Source organism: Lepidochelys kempii, chromosome 4 (genome assembly GCF_965140285.1).
Source record: "Lepidochelys kempii isolate rLepKem1 chromosome 4, rLepKem1.hap1, whole genome shotgun sequence".
NCBI classification, from domain to species: Eukaryota; Metazoa; Chordata; order Testudines; family Cheloniidae; genus Lepidochelys; species Lepidochelys kempii.
In genome coordinates this window covers 87,823,921-87,846,184 of record NC_136383.1, presented here as the reverse complement: position 1 = coordinate 87,846,184, position 22,264 = coordinate 87,823,921, and the positions used below count along the sequence as shown (strand labels likewise).

The 22,264-nt window shown below is 42.4% G+C and overlaps 2 protein-coding genes across 14 annotated transcripts in view; one reads left to right on the top strand and one right to left on the bottom strand.

The window, feature by feature from the left end:
• The window catches only part of CRACD (capping protein inhibiting regulator of actin dynamics), a 70,505-nt gene extending 57,851 nt beyond the window's left edge, over positions 1–12,654 (top strand). For both annotated transcript variants that reach the window (XM_073341966.1, XM_073341965.1), the window contains 3 exons: positions 2,641–2,831; positions 4,119–4,287; positions 11,319–12,654. In XM_073341966.1, the coding sequence (XP_073198067.1) occupies positions 2,641–2,831; positions 4,119–4,287; positions 11,319–11,479 (521 nt within the window). In that variant the 3' untranslated portion in view covers positions 11,480–12,654. The remainder of the gene's footprint in view (positions 1–2,640; positions 2,832–4,118; positions 4,288–11,318) is intronic.
• Positions 6,794–22,264, bottom strand: part of AASDH (aminoadipate-semialdehyde dehydrogenase) — a 63,821-nt gene continuing 48,350 nt past the window's right edge. For 3 of the 12 annotated variants that reach the window (XM_073341968.2, XM_073341967.1, XM_073341969.1), the window contains one exon: positions 11,104–17,848. In XM_073341968.2, coding sequence (XP_073198069.1) covers positions 17,438–17,848 — 411 coding nt within the window. In that variant the 3' untranslated portion in view covers positions 11,104–17,437. The other 9 variants (XR_012158665.1, XR_012158666.1, XR_012158667.1 and 6 more) reach the window with 6 other exon arrangements.

Below are 22,264 nucleotides of genomic sequence, written 5' to 3'. Positions count from 1 at the left end.
GGCCTAACTGGCTCCTACTCTTTCAGTTGACTGCCTGTTCTCCTCAAGTGGGTTCAGGGAAGCAGCAGGAAACAGGAAGCTCCCTGAGAAGCTGGTGTTAATCAGTGCAGGCTCCTGGGGGTGCTAGAGAGGTACATAAGAGGCTCCTCCTCCTCTCTCTCCCTGCAGCTCTGGCTGCTTTCTGTTATTCCCTCTCACCTTTTCTCCTGCCTGCCTGTTATGTCTCTTGTGCTCTCCTTCCTCCTGCACAGCACTCCACTATCTCTGTGCATCTAGAGCAGAGATAATACATATGCGCCAGCAACAGACGCAATTTTCTACACTCTGGGTCGTAGTGGCGCCCCCCCACAGTTTGGCACCTGAGGCAGCCACCTCAGTTTGCCTCATGGTAAGGCCAGCCCAGTGGGTAGGTGAAGTTCTGTGCTGTGCAAAGTGCAGGTCAGACTAGATCAGTGTTTTCCAACTGGTGTGCTGTGGCACACTGGTGTGCCATCAGGCCTGAACAGGTGTGCTGCAGAATTTTTTTTAAAACTATATGTGGAGTGGGGATAGGACAGGGGGAAAGAAAGTGGGGGAAGCCATCTTCTGATTGTCTGCCTCATTGCCCCATCTCCTCCAGGGGCAGAGCAACCAATGGGAGCTCAATCTCCCTCTCCTCCTCACTCTCCTTTTGTGAGCAACTGGTCGGTTCCTCTGTCTCTCCCTATCCCTCCTGCAGCCCCCCTCCTCCCCCAGGATTGGGAGGGGGAAGAATCTCAGGAGAGGAAGGGGGACTGAACTTGGGGGTGGGGGCAGAACTGGTGTGTGTGTGGGGGGGCAGAATTGGGGTGAGGTGGGGGCTGGACAGGCTGGGGGGCAAAGATGGGCGTGTTGACCCCCAAACTCAATAAGTTACAGAGGCAATGCATGCGTCTGGGGGACAGAGTTCTGCCTTCCATTTGGCCCTCCTCCCTTTCCAAGCCCCGTGCCCCTCTAGGGGTGTGGCCAGAGTCCCTTGTGGGGGCACAGAGGAACATTTGGGGATCGGGGGGGCACGAGCAGTGATGACAGCTGCTGTGTGTGTCCAGGTCAGTTTCTCCACCTGGGCTGGGTAATGACCACTGCGCCCTCCAGGCTCAGATACACAGTCCCCTGTGCCGCAAACCACTGGGTGCCGGTGGCCATGGGGACTGTGTAGGACGGCATGGCCAAGCCCAGCCCAGCGTGCACATGGCCACGAGTGGAGCAGCCTCCACTGTGCCAACTAGGGACTGATCACATGGCTGGGCCCTGTAGCGGCAGCACCCCTTAGGACACAGTCCCACCTGCACCCTGAGCTACATCCTCTCTGCACACAGCCCCTAGCTACCCCCCACCTACATCCTGAGCTACACCCCTCTGCCCACAGCCCCTAGCTTCTCCCTGCCTACACCCTTCTCTGCACACAGCCCCTACAGACTGTGAATGGCAAAGGTAGTAAACAGCTTAAACCAAGGTGATAAGGAGGCCAGTTCATTTGGAGACAATATGATGGTGTGCCTCAAAATAATTAAAATTCTGAAGGTGTGCCGTGGCAGAGAAGTGGTTGGGAACCACTGGTATGTAACACTACCCTTCATGTATTATTCTTCAGACAGCTTGTATATATCTTTATAAACGGCTATGTTCTAGATCCTGTTGTAATTCAGTGGCTTTGTGCCCTACCACTGGCAGATTGCCATAAACCTCACAACCCATCAGAGAGGGACCCTGCAGTGGCAGCGAGATAGGATAGTGGCTCCTCAGCCATCTTCCTTCCCCGTTGCCAGCAAAGGGATATGGTCAGAGCTTCCCTGTGTCCCATTACTCCTCAGTTGTTGCATTGTGGAGGGAGATCTGTAGCTCCAGCATAGTGAGAATGTAATTTGTAATTTCTAGGCTCTAGAAATATGAGACCATGCAGAACTGTGTCCCGTTGTCAAAAGTGGGCCAACATTAGGATAACCATATGTGGTCCAGTGTGTTATGTGAGATCAACAGCTATCATTTGTTTTGAAATACAAGTTGGGCCTGAAAACACGACAGCTTCCAGCATGTGATCTCCACTGTGATATTGTTCAGATTAAGATGAAGCATTGCATACTGGGACCACCAGTCTCTGTGGACTACCCAGCTGACCTCCATTTTATACAAATAGCATTTATGGCAAGTCGTCACTTGAGCCCACACTTAGGCAAAGCTGGGCACATCTGGTCTAAAGGGATTAAGAATCAAAATAGATAGAAGGCCAAAAGTGAAATGGGAGGTTGCGGAAATCCATCCATGAGGGCTCCTTCACCAAAGGATGCAAGGATGTGGTTGGGTCCATATGTCAAATTAGGATACAAGACTGAATTCCTGCCTGGAGTAAGATCACCAGTGAAGTTAAACCAAGGATGAATTTGGCCTTCTAAGTATTAAGGCTGGACTACTGTAATGTCTCTTCTTGATGAGTAACAAAATCTGCTTCAGAATGTGATAAATGCTTGAAAAGCTGTGACTGACACTGAGTTCAATGTGTTTAAACAATGTTTACTGTCTATATTGCTGTATTTTATTTTTTTAAGGTAAGGGACTAAGGAAAAATGAACACCTTTTGTATTGCACTCAACCAATCTCCTTGTCCTTTCCTTTTTCTTACAGAAAAGCCAGTTCTCCAGAGCAGGCATTCTTTAGATGGTTCCAAATTGATGGAAAAAGTTGAATCTGCACAACCGCTGTGGATTACATTAGCACTACAAAAGCAAAAGGGATTTCGTGAGCAGCAAGCTACCAGAGAGGAGAGGAGACAAGCCAGAGAGGCAAAGCAGGCTGAGAAGCTCGCTAAAGATAATGTAAAATAATAAACAAAGAAGCTTCAGAAAACTTTTTTTAAAAATAACACTGATATCTTGATTTAGTTGTATTTGAATGCCTGTTCAGTTTGTGAAATTTTATAAAAAGCTTAAGTGTCAGTCAGTAAAATCAGGTGGTAAGTCTGGCGTTTAACTTTGCACAAATGAAGAACGTTGCAAACCAATTTTCAGTACAAAATGCTGTACACTGTTATTGAATTTCAATCTGATCTCCAGCCCTTCATGAATTTCACTAACATTTTGCATGTTTTTATCATCAGTTACGTATGAAAGATGTGCACATAAAAGCATCATTGTTCATTTGGGGGTGCTGTCACTACAGGCCATCATCTATATCAGGGGGTTCTCGTTTTTCTTTCTAAGGTTCCCCCCCACCCCAACATGCTATAAGAACTCCACCATCCACCTGTGCATCAACTGTTTTTCTTCATATAAAAGCCAAGGCTGGCATTAGGGGGTAGCAAGCAGGGCAGTTGTCTAGGGCTGCATGCCATAGGGAGCGCTGCCAAGCTAAGTTGCTCAGGCTTCGGCTTCAGCCCTGGGGGGGGATGCTTTGGCTTTCTGGCCCGGGCCCCAGTGTGTCTAATGTTGGCCCTGCTTGGTGGACCCCCTGAAACCTGCTCATAGCCCCGCCCCAGGGGCCTCGGATACCTGGTTGAGAACTGCTGATCTATATGAAAGCCAGTGAGAGCCCTGCATCTGCTTCTGAGGGTAGTGTTTGGTACTAAAACTTTTCTAGGCTGTGCACCAGAAAGAGGAGTGTACGTCGCACGGTTCTTCAGAGCTCAAGCAAATATATGTTAGGAGGGTAAGGCATCGTATTTGGGATAGCATCAAGTATGAGATCTCTTATTTGTATATAATAGACCAGGGGTTCTCAACATTTTTCTTTCTGAGGCTCACCGCCCCCCACCCCGCTATAAAAACTCCACGGCCTGCCTGTGCCACAACAACTGGTTTTCTGCATATAAAACCCAGGGCTGGCATTAGGGGGTAGCAAGCGGGGTATGAAGCAGGGAAATTACCTAGGGCCCCACACTACAGGGGCCCCCTTGAAGCTCAGTGGCTCTGGCTTCAGCCCCGCATGATAGGGCTTCGGCTTTCTGCTCTGGGCCCCAGCAAGTCTAACACTGGTCCTGTTTGGTGGCTCCTGTGAAACCTGCTTGAGGCCCCCTAGGGGGCCCTGGGCCCTTGGTTGAGAATGACTGTAGTGGACAATACATAATGGATTGGTTCTGATCTAACACTTTTCCTTTTCCATCCTAGGCTGCTGTAAGCAATCCGTCAGATGATAAAGGCAGCAATATCAGCAAAGCAAGTGTACTACAAAAACCTACACCTCAGGAAGATGAGAAGAAAATTGAGATGGCTATGTCAAGACTAGAACGCAGAGAGCAGTTCAAAAAGTCCAATACCCTTCCTACTTCTGTGACAGGTACAGTGATAGATTTAGGTTTTCAATAGTGCTCACTTTCTTTTAGTGGTAACATTGTAGAGCTCTCAGGAGGGAACTAGATTCTTTTTTGGTTTACACATCATCATCAGAATTGTAAACTAAGTTCCAGCTGCAGCATCTTTATTATTTCAGCAAGGAGGAACCCAGCTTGTCTGTCAGATCCCTGGTAAAGTCTGATGAGCTGGCAATTAAGTAAGATCCTTTTTCTACTTTTAAAATGACCACTGGAAGGCCCATGAGAGACTATAAGTGTGGAATTCACAATGTAATTTTGACAGATGCTTCCAGATTAGCACTTCTGTTTCAAGATTTGGTTTATAGGGCTGAGACTAGGGTTGCCAGCCATCTGCAGCGGGGCTAAGGCAGGCTCTCTTAGCTAAGACCCAAAGCCCCCTCCTGCAGCCCAAATCCCCAGTGCCACCCTGGAGCCCGCACCCCCAAACGGAGCCTTCCTGCCCTTCCACCCCTTGCCCCAGCCTGGTGAAAATGAGTGCGTGAGCAAGGGTGAGGGAGAGCAAGTGATGGAGGGAGGGGGGATGGAGTGAGCACGGGCAGGGCCTCAGGGATGGGGCAGAGCATTTTGTTTTCCGTAAATAAAGTTGGCAACCCTAGATGAGACTGGTACTGTATGTATGTCCATAAAGCAAAGAGGCCATACTATTCCAAGGTTTTGTTTAGTTATGAACTTTGCCAGATCCAGACACAGGGCTGGCCTTAGGGAAAATGACACTCTGGGCGAACTTGGTGTCCCTGGCCCCTGTGGGTGTGGTGCCCCCCCCATGGGCTCCCCACACTCCTTAACCCCTGCAGTGTGCCCCCTTTGCCCTTACTGCCTGCTCCCCCTTTTGCACCCCTAATCCTTACATCCCCTTCACTCCCAAGATCTGCCCCCCTCCTGTGCCCTAACCCCTACACTGTGCTACCTTCACCCCTAATCCCTGCACTCCCTCCTTAGCCCTAACCCCTTCACTGTGTGCCCCCTCACCCCAGCCCCTGTACTCCCTTCATTCTTACCCCCTGCACCTCCCTCCTGCACCCCTAACCCCTACTTTTCTTGAAGTAACTGGCAAAACATTACAGGGAAAGCACTTTCTAAATTTACAGAATAGTGTGAAGTGGAAAAGGGTGTGATGGGTGTCTTAGACATCTGTATTTTAATAATGTGCTTCTCCAGCTATGTTAGGGCTATAATCAATAGGGCTTTTCAAATATTTCTCCACACAGCATACTTGTTCCTTGCGTGTTTCACTGTTAAATCCTGTCTATGCAATGAAGAGACCAAATTAGCTGATACAAACCATTGTGCTGTGCTGATCAGGGCAACAGTGCAGGGACCAGGATTTATTTTACCGACTGATACAGGACCCATGTATGTTTTGGTGTTGATCACAGTATTCTATAATACACGGCTATAAATTAAAGCTAAATTGAAATGGGATTCCTTATTCACATATACATGAAAAACATTTTTACTACTACTACTACAAATAATAGATAATGTTTAAAATTTAAGGTACTATAATATTTATAATAAAATAAGGATTAGTATGAAGTATTGCTAATGCTCTTTGGTTAGAACTCCTCTGACATAGCACATTTGTCTCCAAATAGTAAGTCATAAGAAGGCTGAGAGAATGTTGCTAAACGTTACGTAGTATCTGATTTATGTATTCTCAGTAGAAGTCGGTCTGAATCTGTATATTCTGTACTACTACGTGCTAAGGGTTATGGTTTATAGTTGGCTGAAAAGTGATGAAGTAATCCAGTTAGTGTTGTCTAATGCCTCATAGATCAATAATAATGAATACTGTAACATTATTAACCACTCAGCCAATATATACCAATGACTATATCTTGATAGCAGAAGAATTCAGTGAAACACATTTACCTCTGAACTGCCCACCAACTATATACTAGACTTTTTCCTAATTAGATCATTGGAAGCTAGTTATAATTTTTCTGGCCCTCTTAACTCAGCCTCACCGCCCTAAAAACTGAGTTTCACAGGAAAAATTACTTTTGCAATTCATAATGTAGAGATTTTCAAACAGGGTCTGAATGTCTTCAGAAATATGTAACAATGCCTGTGCTGACACCTCTTGTTTTGATCAAAATTCATTGTGCCTCAAACATATATTGAACTAGATTTCATCTTGGTCACTATTTACCTCTGAGATCAAATAGCGATATTGGAAGAACAAATATAACAGGCATCATATCTGCTTATTATGAATATAGATGTGGTTGATGAAGGTTATGACCATGCAGTCATTTAATATAAAGGCCTACACTGGAACTTGGCAAATCTACCGTCCCTTATGACATTATGCATGTTAAAGATATCTTTAGAGAACTGAAAAATATTTGAAAACCAAGATACTTCAGCCTTGCACTGAAAGCAGCTACAACAGGGGCTGTTTGGAAAGTGATATTTCAAACACTCTACCTAGAGAAGCAACCATCTTTCCAAATTCTCTGCTACCAGCTGTTGTGCAGGCTTATAGAATTCCTACTGACAAAAAAATGGGTCAGATAGAATTTTAGAGAAACACTGATTAGTTTAAAAACTGTGGGAAACAGTCTGCTTTTTAAAGTTTTGGGGGTTTTCCCCCACACCCTGCCCCACCAGTTACAGATTCTTTTTTTAAATCTGTTACAAAAGTTGGGCAGACTCAGTCCCATAGATAGGGGACAGCTGTCCACACAAAGTGCCTCCACATCTGATACTTATTCCAGTGGTGCTAATCTAGAGGTGGTTCCTTTAGGTCAGGGTTGAACAGGATAGGGCTGCTTGCACTATACCTGAGCCATGAAAATAAAGACAGGGGTTATAGAGTTATCTTTTAGTGTGGGAGCATAATGTAGTAAAATCTCATTTTGTGGGCAAGTTAGCAACAGAAAGGTAAGGGAGGGGCCATCTGGTTTGTAAAAAAAATCTACAGAATCATAATTCCAATAGTGTCATACTTTGCAGCGGGGTGAAGAGAGAGAGACGACATGCTACATCCCAGCTCCTCCGGTTGGTGGAAATTTTAATAATACAATGTTGTTAGAAATGGGTTGAGTTGGGTATATGTCAAAAGTCCTTTCTCCTGCAAACACAGTGGTACCAAACCTAGAACAATTAAATATACACATATATACATACACATATATATACACACACACGAAAATGTTTAAAAATCAATGTTTGTTTTTAAATGATACTTTAACAGTGATTCATTGCTTACATAAAGAGAGATACTGATCTTTCACTGATCCTAATGAAGTTAGCCTTGACATGTAAGACTGAAACCATTTGTTAATCAGTGTCATCTCAGTCTAGGGCTTCACTGCTAGACACGGGACACTGATCCTCATCTGCACAACACACTCACATCTCTGTACAAGGCAGACTTCTGGCCAAACATCTGCAGGATGGTGAGCATCTGGTCTTTGACACAAGCATTTACTTAGTAGAAGGATTGTTCGGGGACCACATAGTATTTCACACATAACTGGCATGATCAGTCCATTCTCCAAGACTCATTTATGTCCCGTTGGGAAGGGTAGTTTCTGGATGTCCTAGAGCCATTCTACTGCATGGAATTTTCCCTCTTGACTCTTGTCAGTGGCAGTTTTTCTCCTTTTTCTCCATCTGCTTTTGGAAAACATTCAGCTATGTAGCTGTGCATGTGCGGTAATGCTGGCCTTCAAATGGTAAACTCGGCATATGAACATCTTTAGTGCTTTTGAATAAGATAATTTGGTCTTTTCAGCCAAACTTCCAGTATTGTCACATCCTGAAAGGGCATGGAAACTTCGCAGTGTGGCAGCTTTTAATGGTCCAAGGGATAGGAACACATTTCTGAGGGACATACAGCAATTGTTCCCTAGCACCAGCCACAAAAACAATCTTGCAGAAATCTTGGGTAGCATTTCACAGAGAGCACTAAAACATCTGTGTCTTGTGCAAAAATCCAGAGTTTAGTAGTACCTCTGTGGCACTGACGGCATTCAAGATAATTTTAGTATCAGCCTCCTCACAGGAACTAGGAAGAAACTGCACTGAACGGAAAGAGGTAGCAGCTTCATTATGCCATGCAACAATGAAATTCTTCAAGCAATTCTCCATGGTACCAGGATTGATGTGGAAGAACTCGGAGTAGTTTGTTGTAATCAATGGAGGAGCCAATGCTGTGCCTAAGCTGCTTGAGGAATTTACTATTGGTTCTGGAATGAATTGTTAAAGCAACAGCCAATTGTAGTGGTAGATTATGCACATACCACAACATTGTTGTGTGTATATTGGAAAACTGCCTTTCACTCAAGCACTCATCCATGAGGCTTTTCGATAAAATGACAGCTGTGTGCTCCACTTGCTTACCTTCATGCTTGCTGGTGCTGAAGTCAGTGCAACCATCAATGCACCACTTAAAAATGAAGTACAGGTCATGGGGTATTATTTTTTCAGGTTTGGCATCAGCTATGGATCCTTGAAACTCCTATGTACTACAGGACAAAATGCTTTTGTTTAAAAACAAATTTTAGTAGCTGCACCTGGAGTCTTCATACTATTGACGACATCAGTGATTTCACTTCTCACACCACACCTTTTGTAGCTGTTAAGGACATACGCAGTGATTCATTTCTGCAGACAGGATTGCTAAAAACTATGTCCCTATCCCACAGTTCAATAACTGCTTTATAAGCCTTTCTGCTAAGCATACGTTCCTCCTCACTTTCATTTACAGCACATATTTCTCTGTACTTCACCTCTGCATTGACCATCTCTACCACTTTCCATCCATTAGAGCCTGAGGGAATTTATGAACTCCAGCTGAGTCACACACTTTGCAGTAGTAAAATCAGTATTTGTTTGTATTGTTTTTTTCTTGATACAACACATTAGATACATTTTCGGTGCAGTCCTCGATGGGATAAGCAGTGGTGTATTCATGCGTATCCTTTGGGTCAATGCACCAACTTAACTTTCCATGCAACATTCTCACAAAGAGCGACTGCTTCATACAGTGTCTTATGTTGAAACTGTGCTTCATGGAGGCCTCCATGCTTTCAGTTTAGGGCAGAAGGTGGTGGTCTTCTCAATATAAGTACAAGGCAAGTCTTGTCCACACCCAGCACTTGTCCCAGCATCTTCAACTTTTTTCTGATGGTCGATGTACCTCCGCTCCAGCCTTGCCAAATTCAGTTTAGTGGGTGCTCTTCTTATAGCAGGTAAGGTGCCACTGAATGTTGTGTTTTAACCAGGTCCTCTTCAGTGGTATTCTCCAAAGTGGTGTTCTTCAGCTACTAGTTGGTACTCTTCACCTCCCCATTGATACCTAAAAATGATCAACTCTTTTGTAATAAATTACTTTGATTCTAATTACGTAATGTAATGCATGTTATGTAACTACGTGCATGCAGTTTTCAGATGAATTCCAGTGATTTCTGGCTCGATGCTGATGTCTTAACCAGTGCCTCATTACAAGTCTTTTGGCCTGATAATCAATACTGAAATGTTTCTTTATCGCCAATGACAACAAATCAACTTGAAGCACTCCTTCCACTTTTAGTAATCTGTAAACATGAAAAAAATTAATCAGGTATTCTCAGCATTAACTGATAATACAACACCGTCAGTTGAAGCCACAATTTAATTTTGTGAGGGCTGCATATCTGACATACCTCCATTAAAGTATAATTTTTTTTTAAAAAGTTGATTTTTAAACATTTTCTCAAACATAATTTACATAATTGTTCTAGGTCTGTAATGTCTGATACCCTTGTATTCATGGGAGACAGGGCTTTTGGTTGATACCCATTTCCAGTGATGCTGGATTATAAACATTTCCACCACCCAGAATACTGGGAAATGGAGCAGGCAACGAGTCCTCTCTGCCACACTGCAGAGGGTGACATAATTGAAATTATGATTCTGTAGATTTTTTTTTTTTGACTCAACTGACCGCTCCCTTACCTTTCTATCATTAACTTGCCCATGGAATTACACATACTCCCAGCCCATTGAATTCTACAGGCTTTGATCAAGGAAATTTATTCTAAAATTTCTAGTCATAAAATAATTGGGGGTAAAGCAGAGATTGTCCCTGTATTACAGAATAATAGACTTGCAAAAGTCTATTTAAGGGTTTTTCTATAGCATCCATCAGTATAGTATTTAGTAATGTTGTCATCTGATCCCTGCATTATACTTTATGCAGTTCTGCTCTGAAAAGTGACTCTGCAAAAGGCAATTTCTTATTCAACAGATACGCCACTTGTATATAATCAGAGATATCAGTTTGTTTTAGTGATAAATGGTTTTGGTACTTGTTAAGCTTGCAGACAAGTAGCTATGGGAAGGGGAGCTAGATTCTACTCCTACTTAAACAGTAACATCAGAATTGATAGCTCTGCAGTTTCTACTTAGTTACATTTTTCTGTGTAAATGTATTGACCTTGATTTGCCCAGGTGTCTCAGAGGGCACAATTTGGAGACAGTGGGTTGCATATGTGTAAGAGAGCAGAACTGTGCCTGGAGAAACTTGGTTATTGATTATACATAAGGAGGAAAAAATCTAGCTTGTCAGGGTGGGGAGGTTCCAAGATTGACAACAAAATTAAAAACAGCATTTTTACTTATAATCAGAGCAAATTTGCTCTGAAAACCATTGAGACTATAAAAAATAGTGTCCTACCATTCCATGTTCGCTGAGTTACTTTTCAGCGTAGCACCATGTTCAAGTGTGTGGGTTAGTCCAATTTTAAATGACCAATTTTCTTCATCTATAAATCTGAGCCAAATTAATTTGGTTTTCAACATATATAGAAAGTTAAAAAAAGGAAGACTGAATTATAGTTTTAAAAAACAACAAGGAGTCCGGTGGCACCTTAAAGATAAAGTTTTAAAGATACGGTATCTGTACATTTTGTGAACACATTCACAGCAAAGTTCATAGTTCTCTATTATTCTACAGTGTAGCATGTTTCATCTGTTTTATTTTTTTCTCTCCCAAATCAAACAGTGGAGATTTCAGATTCTGTTCCATCAACTCCATTAGCAAAAGAGGTTACCAAGAGATTCTCTACTCCTGATGCTAACCCTGTGTCAACAGAACCAGCCTGGCTGGCCCTAGCCAAGAGGAAAGCAAAAGCCTGGAGTGACTGTCCACAGATCATTAAGTAAACTAACCTTTTTGCTTTTTACTTTTGTTTCTTAGTTGTTTTCTCCTTTTTATTGATTCAGCTTTTTACACAGGACAAAAGAAACTGAACAAAATTTAAATGCATTCCGTGAAGGATTTAAAACTGATCACCATTTTGCTCTAGGTACTATAGTGTGTGCTCACATCATAGATCCCTTTGCTTTGAAAAACTAGGTAGAGAGTGGGCCCAGGCATACAGTTCAGATCCAATTTATCAAAATTCAGTGCTACTCAAATGTGAGATTTTGGTTTTGCCCGGTATAAAAAGAGGGGACAGAACTTCAGATCAAAAGCTCTTTCAAATTTTGTGAGCATTTGAGTCTGAGGTTTTGGATCTCTCTTCTCCATGCAGACAAAGAAAAGGTTCTGGCCACTCAGGCATTTTACATTCATTTTTTATATCAGTTCCCTCCTCTTAGCCCCAGTGGTCGCTTTTGAACTCTGTTTGATGCAGTTTATTTGCAATTTGAAAACCTCTCCCCATCCAAGGCATTTTGGGAGACTTCTTCCCACCTGTGAATGAAGTGATAGCAAGTGATGGTAGCATCCAATTACTGAGGCACTATTGTCTTTCATGCTGGGGACTCAACACAATTGCTGTACCTCCCTCCTCAAAAAAAGTAAATAATTTGCCTATCATTCTAGTTAACATTCATATGGCAACCAAACAAAAAGTGATGGAGCAGGGATACAAAAAGTGTTTCCCCCGTTCACTCAGAGGCAAAGTCCATCCATGTGCTCAGAGCACTTGCAATCTAAGACCCTATTCCTACAAATAACTGTGTCCATGAGTTGCTTTACATACCTAATGAGTCTCCTTGAGTTTAAAGGGACTGTTGACAGGTGTAAAGTTATTCATGTGTAAATGTTTGCAGGACTGGGGCCTAAAAATCAGAAAACCAAGGCTCTGGGATCCTCATGACACGGTAGTAACTTAAACTTATTTAAAATTCAGTTTCCTGAACAGAGAATAAAACGGGTTTGGAATGCTAATTCTTGCTAAGGTTGTTCCCTGAGTGACTTCAGACAACCCAGCTGTAAAATTGAGTAAAAAATTTACTTACATGGGGAGTTGGAGGAATCAGTTGTTGCAGCTGAATTTTTTTTAAATTAGTCTTTAAAATGTAATAAAAAATGTTAGCATCCTTAAATTTTCTACCCAGGAAGTTGTGCTTTTTTTTTTAAAATGGCTTTTTACACATAGTAACTACACCAACAAAAAGCAAGCGTCATCTTCCTTAAAAAATTCCTGTGTTTTCAATGAACTTTGCATATTGCTGCAAATCCCCCTCTGTTTAAAAATATATGTTTTCTTTTGAGCCATAAGAGCATTTTAAGAGGAGGCAATTTCAATGAGAGAGGAAAAATTGCATTACTACAGCATAATGTATCTGATAACTTCATATTATTACTTTTCTTTAGCCACATTGCTATACATCGCATGAGGAGGGGAGCAAACTGTAAATAAAGCAGAAAACAATGAGCCTTGTACTATCATCCTTGTTCTAAGAACTGAAAAAAGCTAGTCAGCAAAAGTTATTGAATAGACTGCATCCTATGTAGGAAACAAAGGTTCAGCAGCACACTTAAAATAGCACAAACACAGACATTAGATTCAATAGAGGTGCAGCTGGAAATAGGTTTGCTCTTGTGGCTCTTGCGCAATCAGTGTTCCACTCTTTCATATTTAAACTAGAACCTTTAAAAACTCTCTCCTTGCTCCTAACATATTAAGTATTTAAAATTTTTATACACAGAGGAACAAGTGAGCTCTCTGGTACCTGCACACAACTCCTATGGACTTCAATGAGAGGTCTGTGGTTATCTGAAGGGGGGATTGGGCCCATAATATGTGTGTGTTTAATTAGTCCCATAAAGTAGCACTACTTAATGTACATTTATATCTCATCTGGGTTTTGAAGTGTGCAATAGAGTTGTTCTTGTAATTATAACTCTAAACTGCTTGAAATCAAACACCAGAATTTTGGATGCAGTTTTAGAAGGGGGGTGGGGGTACCAGGAAGGAGATGCAGGGGGTTGGTGGGAGCAGGCCAACCACAAAGGTAGAGAAAAAACAGTAGTCATGATCAAGGAACGTTCAATGATTTAAGGTGCTATTGTGCATGACAAAATGAACTGACCTACCAAAACAACATTAGGCATATTTATAGCACAGTTTGAATTGATTAAGGATGGTTGTAACCTAAAGATTCAAAGCAGAGTCTTTCCAAGTGTAGGGTATCTAGTATACTAAAAACTGCACTCAGTAGGTACAGTACTTGCTTGGAAACACTTCTAAAAAGTCTACAAGTTGAACACTGACACTTCATGTAAAATCAACACTGAAATTTGCACTAAACACCTGTGAAGTGTTACTTTGCTTTAACTTTGTTGCGTCTTCTGAACAAATTGTCAGAATTCTGTAAAATAAAAAAATTGTTACTACTGAATTTATTCAAATCAGCAAAAATGTTTTAAGAACTGAATGAACCACTATGTAGAAGGTCTCAATTTTTTTGTAATTTATAAACACAAAATACCATTTCTTCTGAACAGGTTATATATGATTAACCTCTATGTTCATATAGTAATGTACAAAATGTATAATTGTGAGGTTTTTGTTTTCTGTACTTTTTTAATTTTTCAAATGTTTTACAGTGCAATTGTTTCTTATACAAACGTCATTTTAATTCCTATTAAATTATAATCCAGTCAAAATTATCAGATGATGTATGTATTCACTGTCTCCTTCTGTTAATGATATAGGTCAGATTTATAAATAGAACTTTTAGTGCTACAGGTGTCTTGCTATGTGTTTTTATCAACAATAAAACTGAGTAACAAGACCTATGAAGAAAGGATACATTAGTGTAATTTCTACTTTATTTTCATATTTTAACGTAAATGGTCCCATTATTGAAAAACGTTCTACTTAAATAAAAAAATGGTTCCTGAGTTTAAAATACAGCTTTTGTCATTGATAGACACTGGAAATTTAGATGCAACAAATTCACATCACTGCTGCTGGTTACTTTGAACTGGGAAAAAATGACAATACAAAATTAATTTCAACATCACCATTTTAATTGTTCATGCAGAAGCTTTAAAAGTCACTAAGCTCAATGGCTTCACAGCTGGACATATGTTGAACTGAGTCTTGAGTTTTACTCAATGATCCAAGCTAATTAGTAAATGCTTAGTACAAAAACTGCTAAATTTTTTTAAATGGGTCATTGTATTCAAAGCCTAATACATTAGAATACCATTGGTAAGTATTATTAATGTTTCAAACCTTTGTCAAGGTTGCTACAAAAGCAAGCTTACCTCCTCTCCTTCTAGCTTGTCAGGAAATTGAATGTTTAGCTGTAGTCAAGTCAGCAGTAGTACTGCTGAAAAGGATCTGGAGTCAAAGTGGATCACAAATTGAATGAGTCAACACAGTGATGCAGTTGCAATAAAGGCCAATATTCTGGGAGGTATTAACAGCAGAGTTGTACATAAGACGAGTGGTAACTGTCCCACTCTACCCAGCACTGATGAGGCTTAACCTGTCCAGATCTAGGTGCCACACTTTAGGAAATAGGCAGATGATTTACAGAGAATCCAGAGGACATCAACAAAAAAAAGATTTAGAAAACCTGATTAAAAAACAACAACAAACCAACTGGGCATGTTGAGTTGAGCCACAGCAGGTGGCAGGCAACCCTCGGAGCACCAAGCAACTCCCTGCGGTCCTGGAGCGCTGAGCCCACAGGCAGTGGGGACCCACAGCTCCCAGCTGCTGTGAGCAGCAGCAGCAGAGGGGTGCTAGACCCCCCTATCCATTGTGTCAGGGTTATTTTTAGTAAAAGTCAGAGACAGGTCACAGATGTCCATGATTTTTGGTTATTGCCCATGACCTGTCGGTAATTTTTAGTAAAAGTCACTGACAAAATCTTAGCCTTAACTGCAACTACAGCTACAGGAAAAAGGTGAAGACAGTACTTGTAGCAAGCTAAGAGCACCAAGGAACAGAGGTTCTGACTCTGGCCATGTGGCAGTAAGAGGAAACTGGACCTGCATGGCCTCTTAAAGCCTCAGATGTGTCACACAGTTGACGCATGACCCACATGCGGGTCAACCGACACTACTATGAACAGTTCTGGCTCCAGCACATGGCACGCATGCGCACCCCACGGTCGGAATCCAAACAGAGATCATTACTCGGAGAACTATTGAAATCTGACTTATGAACAGCAAACACAGCCTTTGTGCAGAATGCAGGGATATCCTGAGCACACAAGGTCCGCACAGCACTGCGTGATGCAAGTTCCTGTTGTGCATGTGCTGCTAAAGCCCTGAGTCTGGGAACCTCCTGCGGGGCTGAAGGCCCGAGCCCCAGCTCACCGCACTAACACTAAAAGAGCCACATGCAGTCATGAGGTGCAGTTTGGCCACACCTGGCTTAGATCAAAAATGTCTACACAGCTGTTTTTAGAGCATTAATGAAAGCTCCACTAGGCTGAGTCTGTCGACCCAGGCTCAGAGCTTGCTCCCACCTGCTCCAAAATGCTGCATAGACATATCCATTGAAATATCCTGTATTTAAAGTCAAACATGGGCTTATAACAATCATGCAATTTTGGAATGGGTTCCAGTTTAAAGTTCATAATGTTGAAATCAACTATTTTTGGGCTAAGCATTTACTAATGGACTGTGTAAAACTGAAGATTCAGTTTATTCTTGCAAGTTAGGTTAGCTTCCCTAGATACCATAAAATGATCGAGACATGGTCTCCAAACTTTCCACTTCATGTCCCCCCTTACCCGTCTGCTCCCTCCCTTTCCCCCCAAACCCGGGGGGGGGGGGGGGGGGCGCGGAGAAGGAAGCTGCAGCTGGGGACCGAGGCTGGGCCACGCTCGTCTCCCCCCGCCCCCCCCATCAGGGCTGGCCCAGGCCCTGCTGCATCCCCTGAATGCATTTTAAAAACCTATATAGAATAGAATAATCGGCCTTGAAGGATTCCCCACAACAGGTAGCAAGCTCAAGTGGAAGGTGCTGGGAGGGGCAGAACACCTTGGTCTATGCATGTGAGTAGATACACGGAGACACAGTTATCTGTTTACAAAATATGTTAATACAGTCAATAAAAAGACCAAATTTCCCAACCAAATACTGGAAAACTTGAGGCCAGACAGACAAGCTATTTTCACATTTTCATGCTAGACATGACATATGGCACAAAATTCAATATAAATTGCCAGAAACAGTTATATCAGAGCGAACACATTTATTTTCCCACCAAAATTCATCTTAAATCAGACAAGTGATGCTGAGATATCATTAAGTCAAGTGCCCTCTCTTGATTAGGAAAATCGCTTGACTTGGAAAACATGTTAGCTAGCACCAATGTCCACCTAATGCAGACACTAACACCTTAAAAATGTGTTCAGAGATCATGATTGGGGGGATGGGGGGGAGTTTAATGTTGACCATGACCACATAACTTTTTTTAAAAATATTACACACTGTTGCCGCTAAGCACTCTCGTGTTTTTAACAGCACATAGGCACAATTTTAAAAGAAAACCACACATTTTTCCTACTCCAGGCATGAAAACAGGTACATTGACTCTGCGATAACAAACCTGCAGAAGCAAGTCTCAGAGCTCAGGGTCAACTGACTCGAGCTCCCATTACGGAGCTAAACAGAGCTCTTTTTAGCCGCACAGCATGAGTCCAAGTCAGTTGATCCAGGCTCTGAGACTCACTGCCACAGGTCTTTTATTGCAGCGTAGACATGCCTGTTGGTGCAAAATTGTTAACTAAAATGTTTGCAAACATGATCAATTTTACAAAAGTAGAATGGGCTAAGAGCAGGACCGCACAGGCCTGGGTGCTTTAAAGTACAATTCAAGGATGTTCTTAACATCCAAGTGTAAACACTAGAGATGAGGCAGTTTAACACATCCTAGTAGTTCTTGTTTTTTCAGCAATGCACAAATCCAGGCAATAAACGTAATCATTTCTACAGCCAACAACAAGCCTTGAGCCGCATACTACAGGGGAAGAGAATACTTCTCCTGGAAGTTTCTCGACACCTGCTACCAATCCATTTTTAGCATTCAGGACCCACACTGTACCATCTGTAGATGTTGCTGCCAGCAGCGTTTCACTCTCCAAGTCATGACTATGGAAAACAAAGGGAGTTGCATATACACTTGAAGTGGTTTCAAATTTCCACAGTAAATTACCTTCCATATTACAGCAGTAGATAAAGCAGTCATGGGAGCCAAAATATATTTCTTGCTTAATTAAACTTGAGATACATGGGGATGAAAAGACTGGTCCACTGGTGGAAAACTGCCAAACCTACAGAACAGTATTAAAAAATTAATCCATTATTGCAGGTTGTTCAGGTTATCAATGAGATATCATCTAATCTTCAGGGACAAGCTGTTAACAGAGAGGACAAATATACTGCATCATCTGGATTCTGGCATATGCTGTATATCATACATGGCTAGAAAATATTTGCAACATTCACAAGCTAAGCTCCACACATACATTCAGCAGGCAGGCATTCACATGATAGTTTCCTATAATGCAGTGTTGTAGCCATGTTGGTCCCAGGATATTCCAGAGAAAAGGTGGGTGAAGTAATATTTTTACTGGACCAACTTCTATTGGTAAGAGACAAGCTTACAAAGAGATGAACTGAAGAAGAGATCTGAGTAAGCTCAAAAGCTTGTCTCTCTCACCAACAAAAGATATTATCTCAACCCCCTTTTCTCTCTAGTTTCCTGTAAATTATTCACCTATGTGGAGGCTCTACTGAAAGGAGGCTAAACAGGCAACACAATTAGTACCTCAAGGCCATTACAGTATAGGTGTCCCTCCAGCAGGGCAAACCCCACATCCTCTCTCCATGCAGTCTATAGAGAATCTTTTCTCACTGTATTGGTGTAGTGCAACAAATCCCCGTCTTGTGGGATTTCCAAGAATCACCTACATAAAGGTCCCTGCAAGCCAATGAAGAGGGGGAGGAGTCCTAGCATCACTGTTTTAGAACATCAGACACCCAAGGCTGGGAAAGCTATCCAGCTAGAGAGGGCTGCGGTCATGCCACCCTGAGAGGAGGATATGGCTTTGTCAAAGGGAGGACACTGGCTGTTGGTTACTTCTTGCAGCAGGCAGTGCTCCCCCCCTACTCCCACCCCACCCACCACAGTGATGAAGAACCATTATGCTGCCCTGACAACGAGGAATCACCTGCAAATATGGAGGAGGAGAAGCCATGTACCCCCAAGGCTGGGAGGATCGCAGTTCCCAGGAGGAAACGTAGGATAGTGGTGGTTGGTGATGCTCTTCTGAGAGGGATGGAGGCACCCATCTGTCATCCTGACGTATGCTGCCTGCCAGGGGCCCATATCCGAGACGTTACGGAAGGGATGTCAGGGATCATCCGGCCTTCTATTACCCCAAGCTACTCATCCATGTGGGAATCAATGGTACTGCAAGGTATGACCCTGAGCAGATAAAAAATGACTACAGGGCTCCGGCAGTAAGGGTGAAGGAGTTGGTGGCACAGGTGGTGTTCTCTTCGATCCTTCCAGCTAAAGGTAGGGGCCCTGGCAGAGACAGTTACATCCTGGAGATGAATGCCTGGCTGCGAGGATGGTGTCACAGATTTGTTGAAAGTCTCTGAGTAAGGATAAAAAGGTAAAAAACCCAAGGGTGGGGTCATGGTAGGGGTCTACTACAGACCACCTAATCAGGAAGAAGTGGATGTGGCTTTTTTTTAAAACAACTAACAAAATAATCCAAAGAAAAGGACTTGATGGTAATGGGGGACTTCAACTACTCAGACATCTGTTGGGAAAATAATATGGCAGGGCACAGATTATCCAAGTTCTTGGAATGTACTGGAGACAATTTTTTATTTCAGAAGGTACAAAAAGCTATGGGGGCCAAGCTGTTCTAGATTTGCTTTTGACAATTAGGAAGGAACTGGTTGAAAATCTGAAAGAGGAAGGCAGCTTGGGTGAAAATGATCATGAAATGGTAGAGTTCATGAATTTAAGGAAAGGTAGGATGGAAAACAGCACAATAAAGATAATGGATTTCAAGAAGGCAGACTTTAGCAAACTCAGGGAGTTGGTAGCTAGGATCCTATGGGAAGCAAGTCTAAAGAGAAAAATAGTTCAATGGTTTTTCAAAGAGACATTATTAAGGGCACAAAATCAAACTATCCCACCGCGTAGGAAAAATAGGAAGTATGGTAAGAGACCACCCTAACTTAACCAGGAAATCTTCAATGAGCTGAAACTCAAAAAAGAATCCTACAAAAAATGGAAACTAGGTCAAATTACAAAGGATGAATATAAACAAGTAACACAAGTACGTAGAGACAAAATTAGAAAGGCCAAGGCACAAAACAAGATTAAACTAGATAGAGATATATAGGATAACAAGAAAAAAGTCTACAAATACACTAGAAGCAAGACGAAGACCAAGGAGAGGGTAGGCCCGTTACTCAGGGAGGAAAAACAATAACAGAACATGGAAAAGGCAAAAGTGTTAAATGACTTTTTTTCTTCCAATTTTCATCAAAAAGGTTAATAGCAATTCAACATCAAACGTGAAGAATGCCAGTGAAAATGAGGTATGATCAGAGGTAAAATAGGGAAAGAATAAAGTTAAAAAATTACTTAGATAAATTAGATGTCTTCAAGTTACCAGGGCCTGATGAAATATATCCTAGAATATTCAAAGAGCTGACTGAGGAGATATCTGAGCCATTTGCAATTATCTTCAAAAAATCATGGAAGACAGGAGAGATTTCAGAGGACTGGAAAAGGGCAAATACAGTGCCCACCTATAAAAAGGGAAATAAGGACAACCCAGGGAATTAGAGACCATTCATCTTAACTTCACTGCTGGAAAGATAATGGAGAAAATAATTAAGCAATCAATTTGCAAACATCTAGAAGGTAATAAGTAAGGCTACATTTTAGTGACGGGTATTTTTAGTAAAAATCATGGACGGGTCATGGGCAGTAAACAAAAATTCAAGGCCCTGTCACCTGTCCATGACTTGTACTATATATCCCTGATTAAATCTTGGGTGGGGAAGGTGGCCCAGGGGATGGTGCGGGTGCTTATGGTGGGGCAGCCTGGGGGTACTGCAGGTGCTCAGGAGGGGAGCACCCTGGGTCCCCTGCTGGTGCAGGGGGGAGAGGGCAAGCAGCAGTGCACGATCCTCGCTGGTGCTGGGTGGGGGGGGTGGTTGGCAGGGCTGGCAGGCTCCCTATCTGGCTCCTTGCAGCTCCACAGAAGCGGTGACATGTCCCTCCCTCAGTTCCTAGCTCTATGCGCTGCCCCACCCCCAAGCGCCAGCTCCACAGCTCCCATTGGCTGGGAACCATGGCCAATGGGAGCTAAGGGGGCAGTGCCTGCAGGTCCCAGAAAATCATGGAAACCGTGACAAACTCACAGCCTTAGTAATAAGTAACAGTTAACATGGATTTGTCAACAACAAATTGTGCAAAACCAATCTAATAGCTTTCTTTGACAGGGTAACAGGCCTTGTGAATAACGGGGAAGCGGTAGATGTGGTATATCTTGTTCTCAAAGAGTAGTTATCAGCCGTCCACAGTCAAGCTGGAAAGGCATATTGAGTAGGGTCCCACAGGGATCAGTTCTCACTCCGGTTCTGTTCAATATCTTCATCAATTATTTAGATAATGGCACAGAGAGTACACTTAAAGTTTACTGATGATACCAAAGCTGGGAGGGGTTGCAAGTGCTTTGGAGGATAGGATTAAAATTCTGAATGATCTGGAAAAACTGGAGAAATGGTCTGAAGAAAACAGAATGACATGCAGTAAGGACAAATGCAAAGAACTCCACTTAGGAAGGAACAATCAGTTGCACACATACAAAATGGGAAAGGACTCCCTAGCAAGGAATACTGTGGAAAGGGATCTGGGGGTCATAGTGGATCACAAGCTAAATATGAGTCAACAGTAAAGCAAACGTCATTCTGGGATGTATTGTAGGCATATTGTAAGCAAGACTAGAAGTAATTCTTCCATTCTACTCAGTACTGATTAGGCCTCAACTGGAGTATAGTGTCCAGTTCTGGGTGCCACATTTCAGGAAAGATGTGGACAAACTGGAGAAAGTCCAGAGAAGAGCTACAAAAAATGATTAAAGGTCTAGAAAACATGACCTATGAGGGAAGATTGGAAAAAAAAAAAAAAGGGTTTGTGTAGTCTGGAGAAGAAAAGACAGAGGGGAGATAATTTTCAACTACATAAAAGATTGTTACAAGGAGGAGAGAGAAAAATTGTTCTCCTTAACCTCTGAGGATAGGACAAGAAGCAATGGGTTTAAATTGCAGCATGGGTAGTTTAGGTTGGACATTAGGAAAAACTTCCTGTCAGGGTGGTTAAGCACTGGAGTAAGTTGCCTAGGGAGGTTGTGGAATCGCCATCATTGGAGATTTTTTAAGAGCAGGTTAGACAAATACCTTTCAGAGATGGTCTATAATACTTAGTCCTACCATGAGTGCAGGGGACTGAACTAGATGACCTCTCAAGGTTCCTTCCATCCTACGATTCTATCAGTGACAATTTTTACCAAGGACAACACTTTTGAGTTAAGTACGCTATGGCTGTACCCAGGCAAACAAACAGTTTCAACAGCAAAAATTAAACCAGAGGTGCAGATCTTGTACATGTCTGAGAAAACAAATCTTACCATCGCATCCAAGATTCTAAGAAC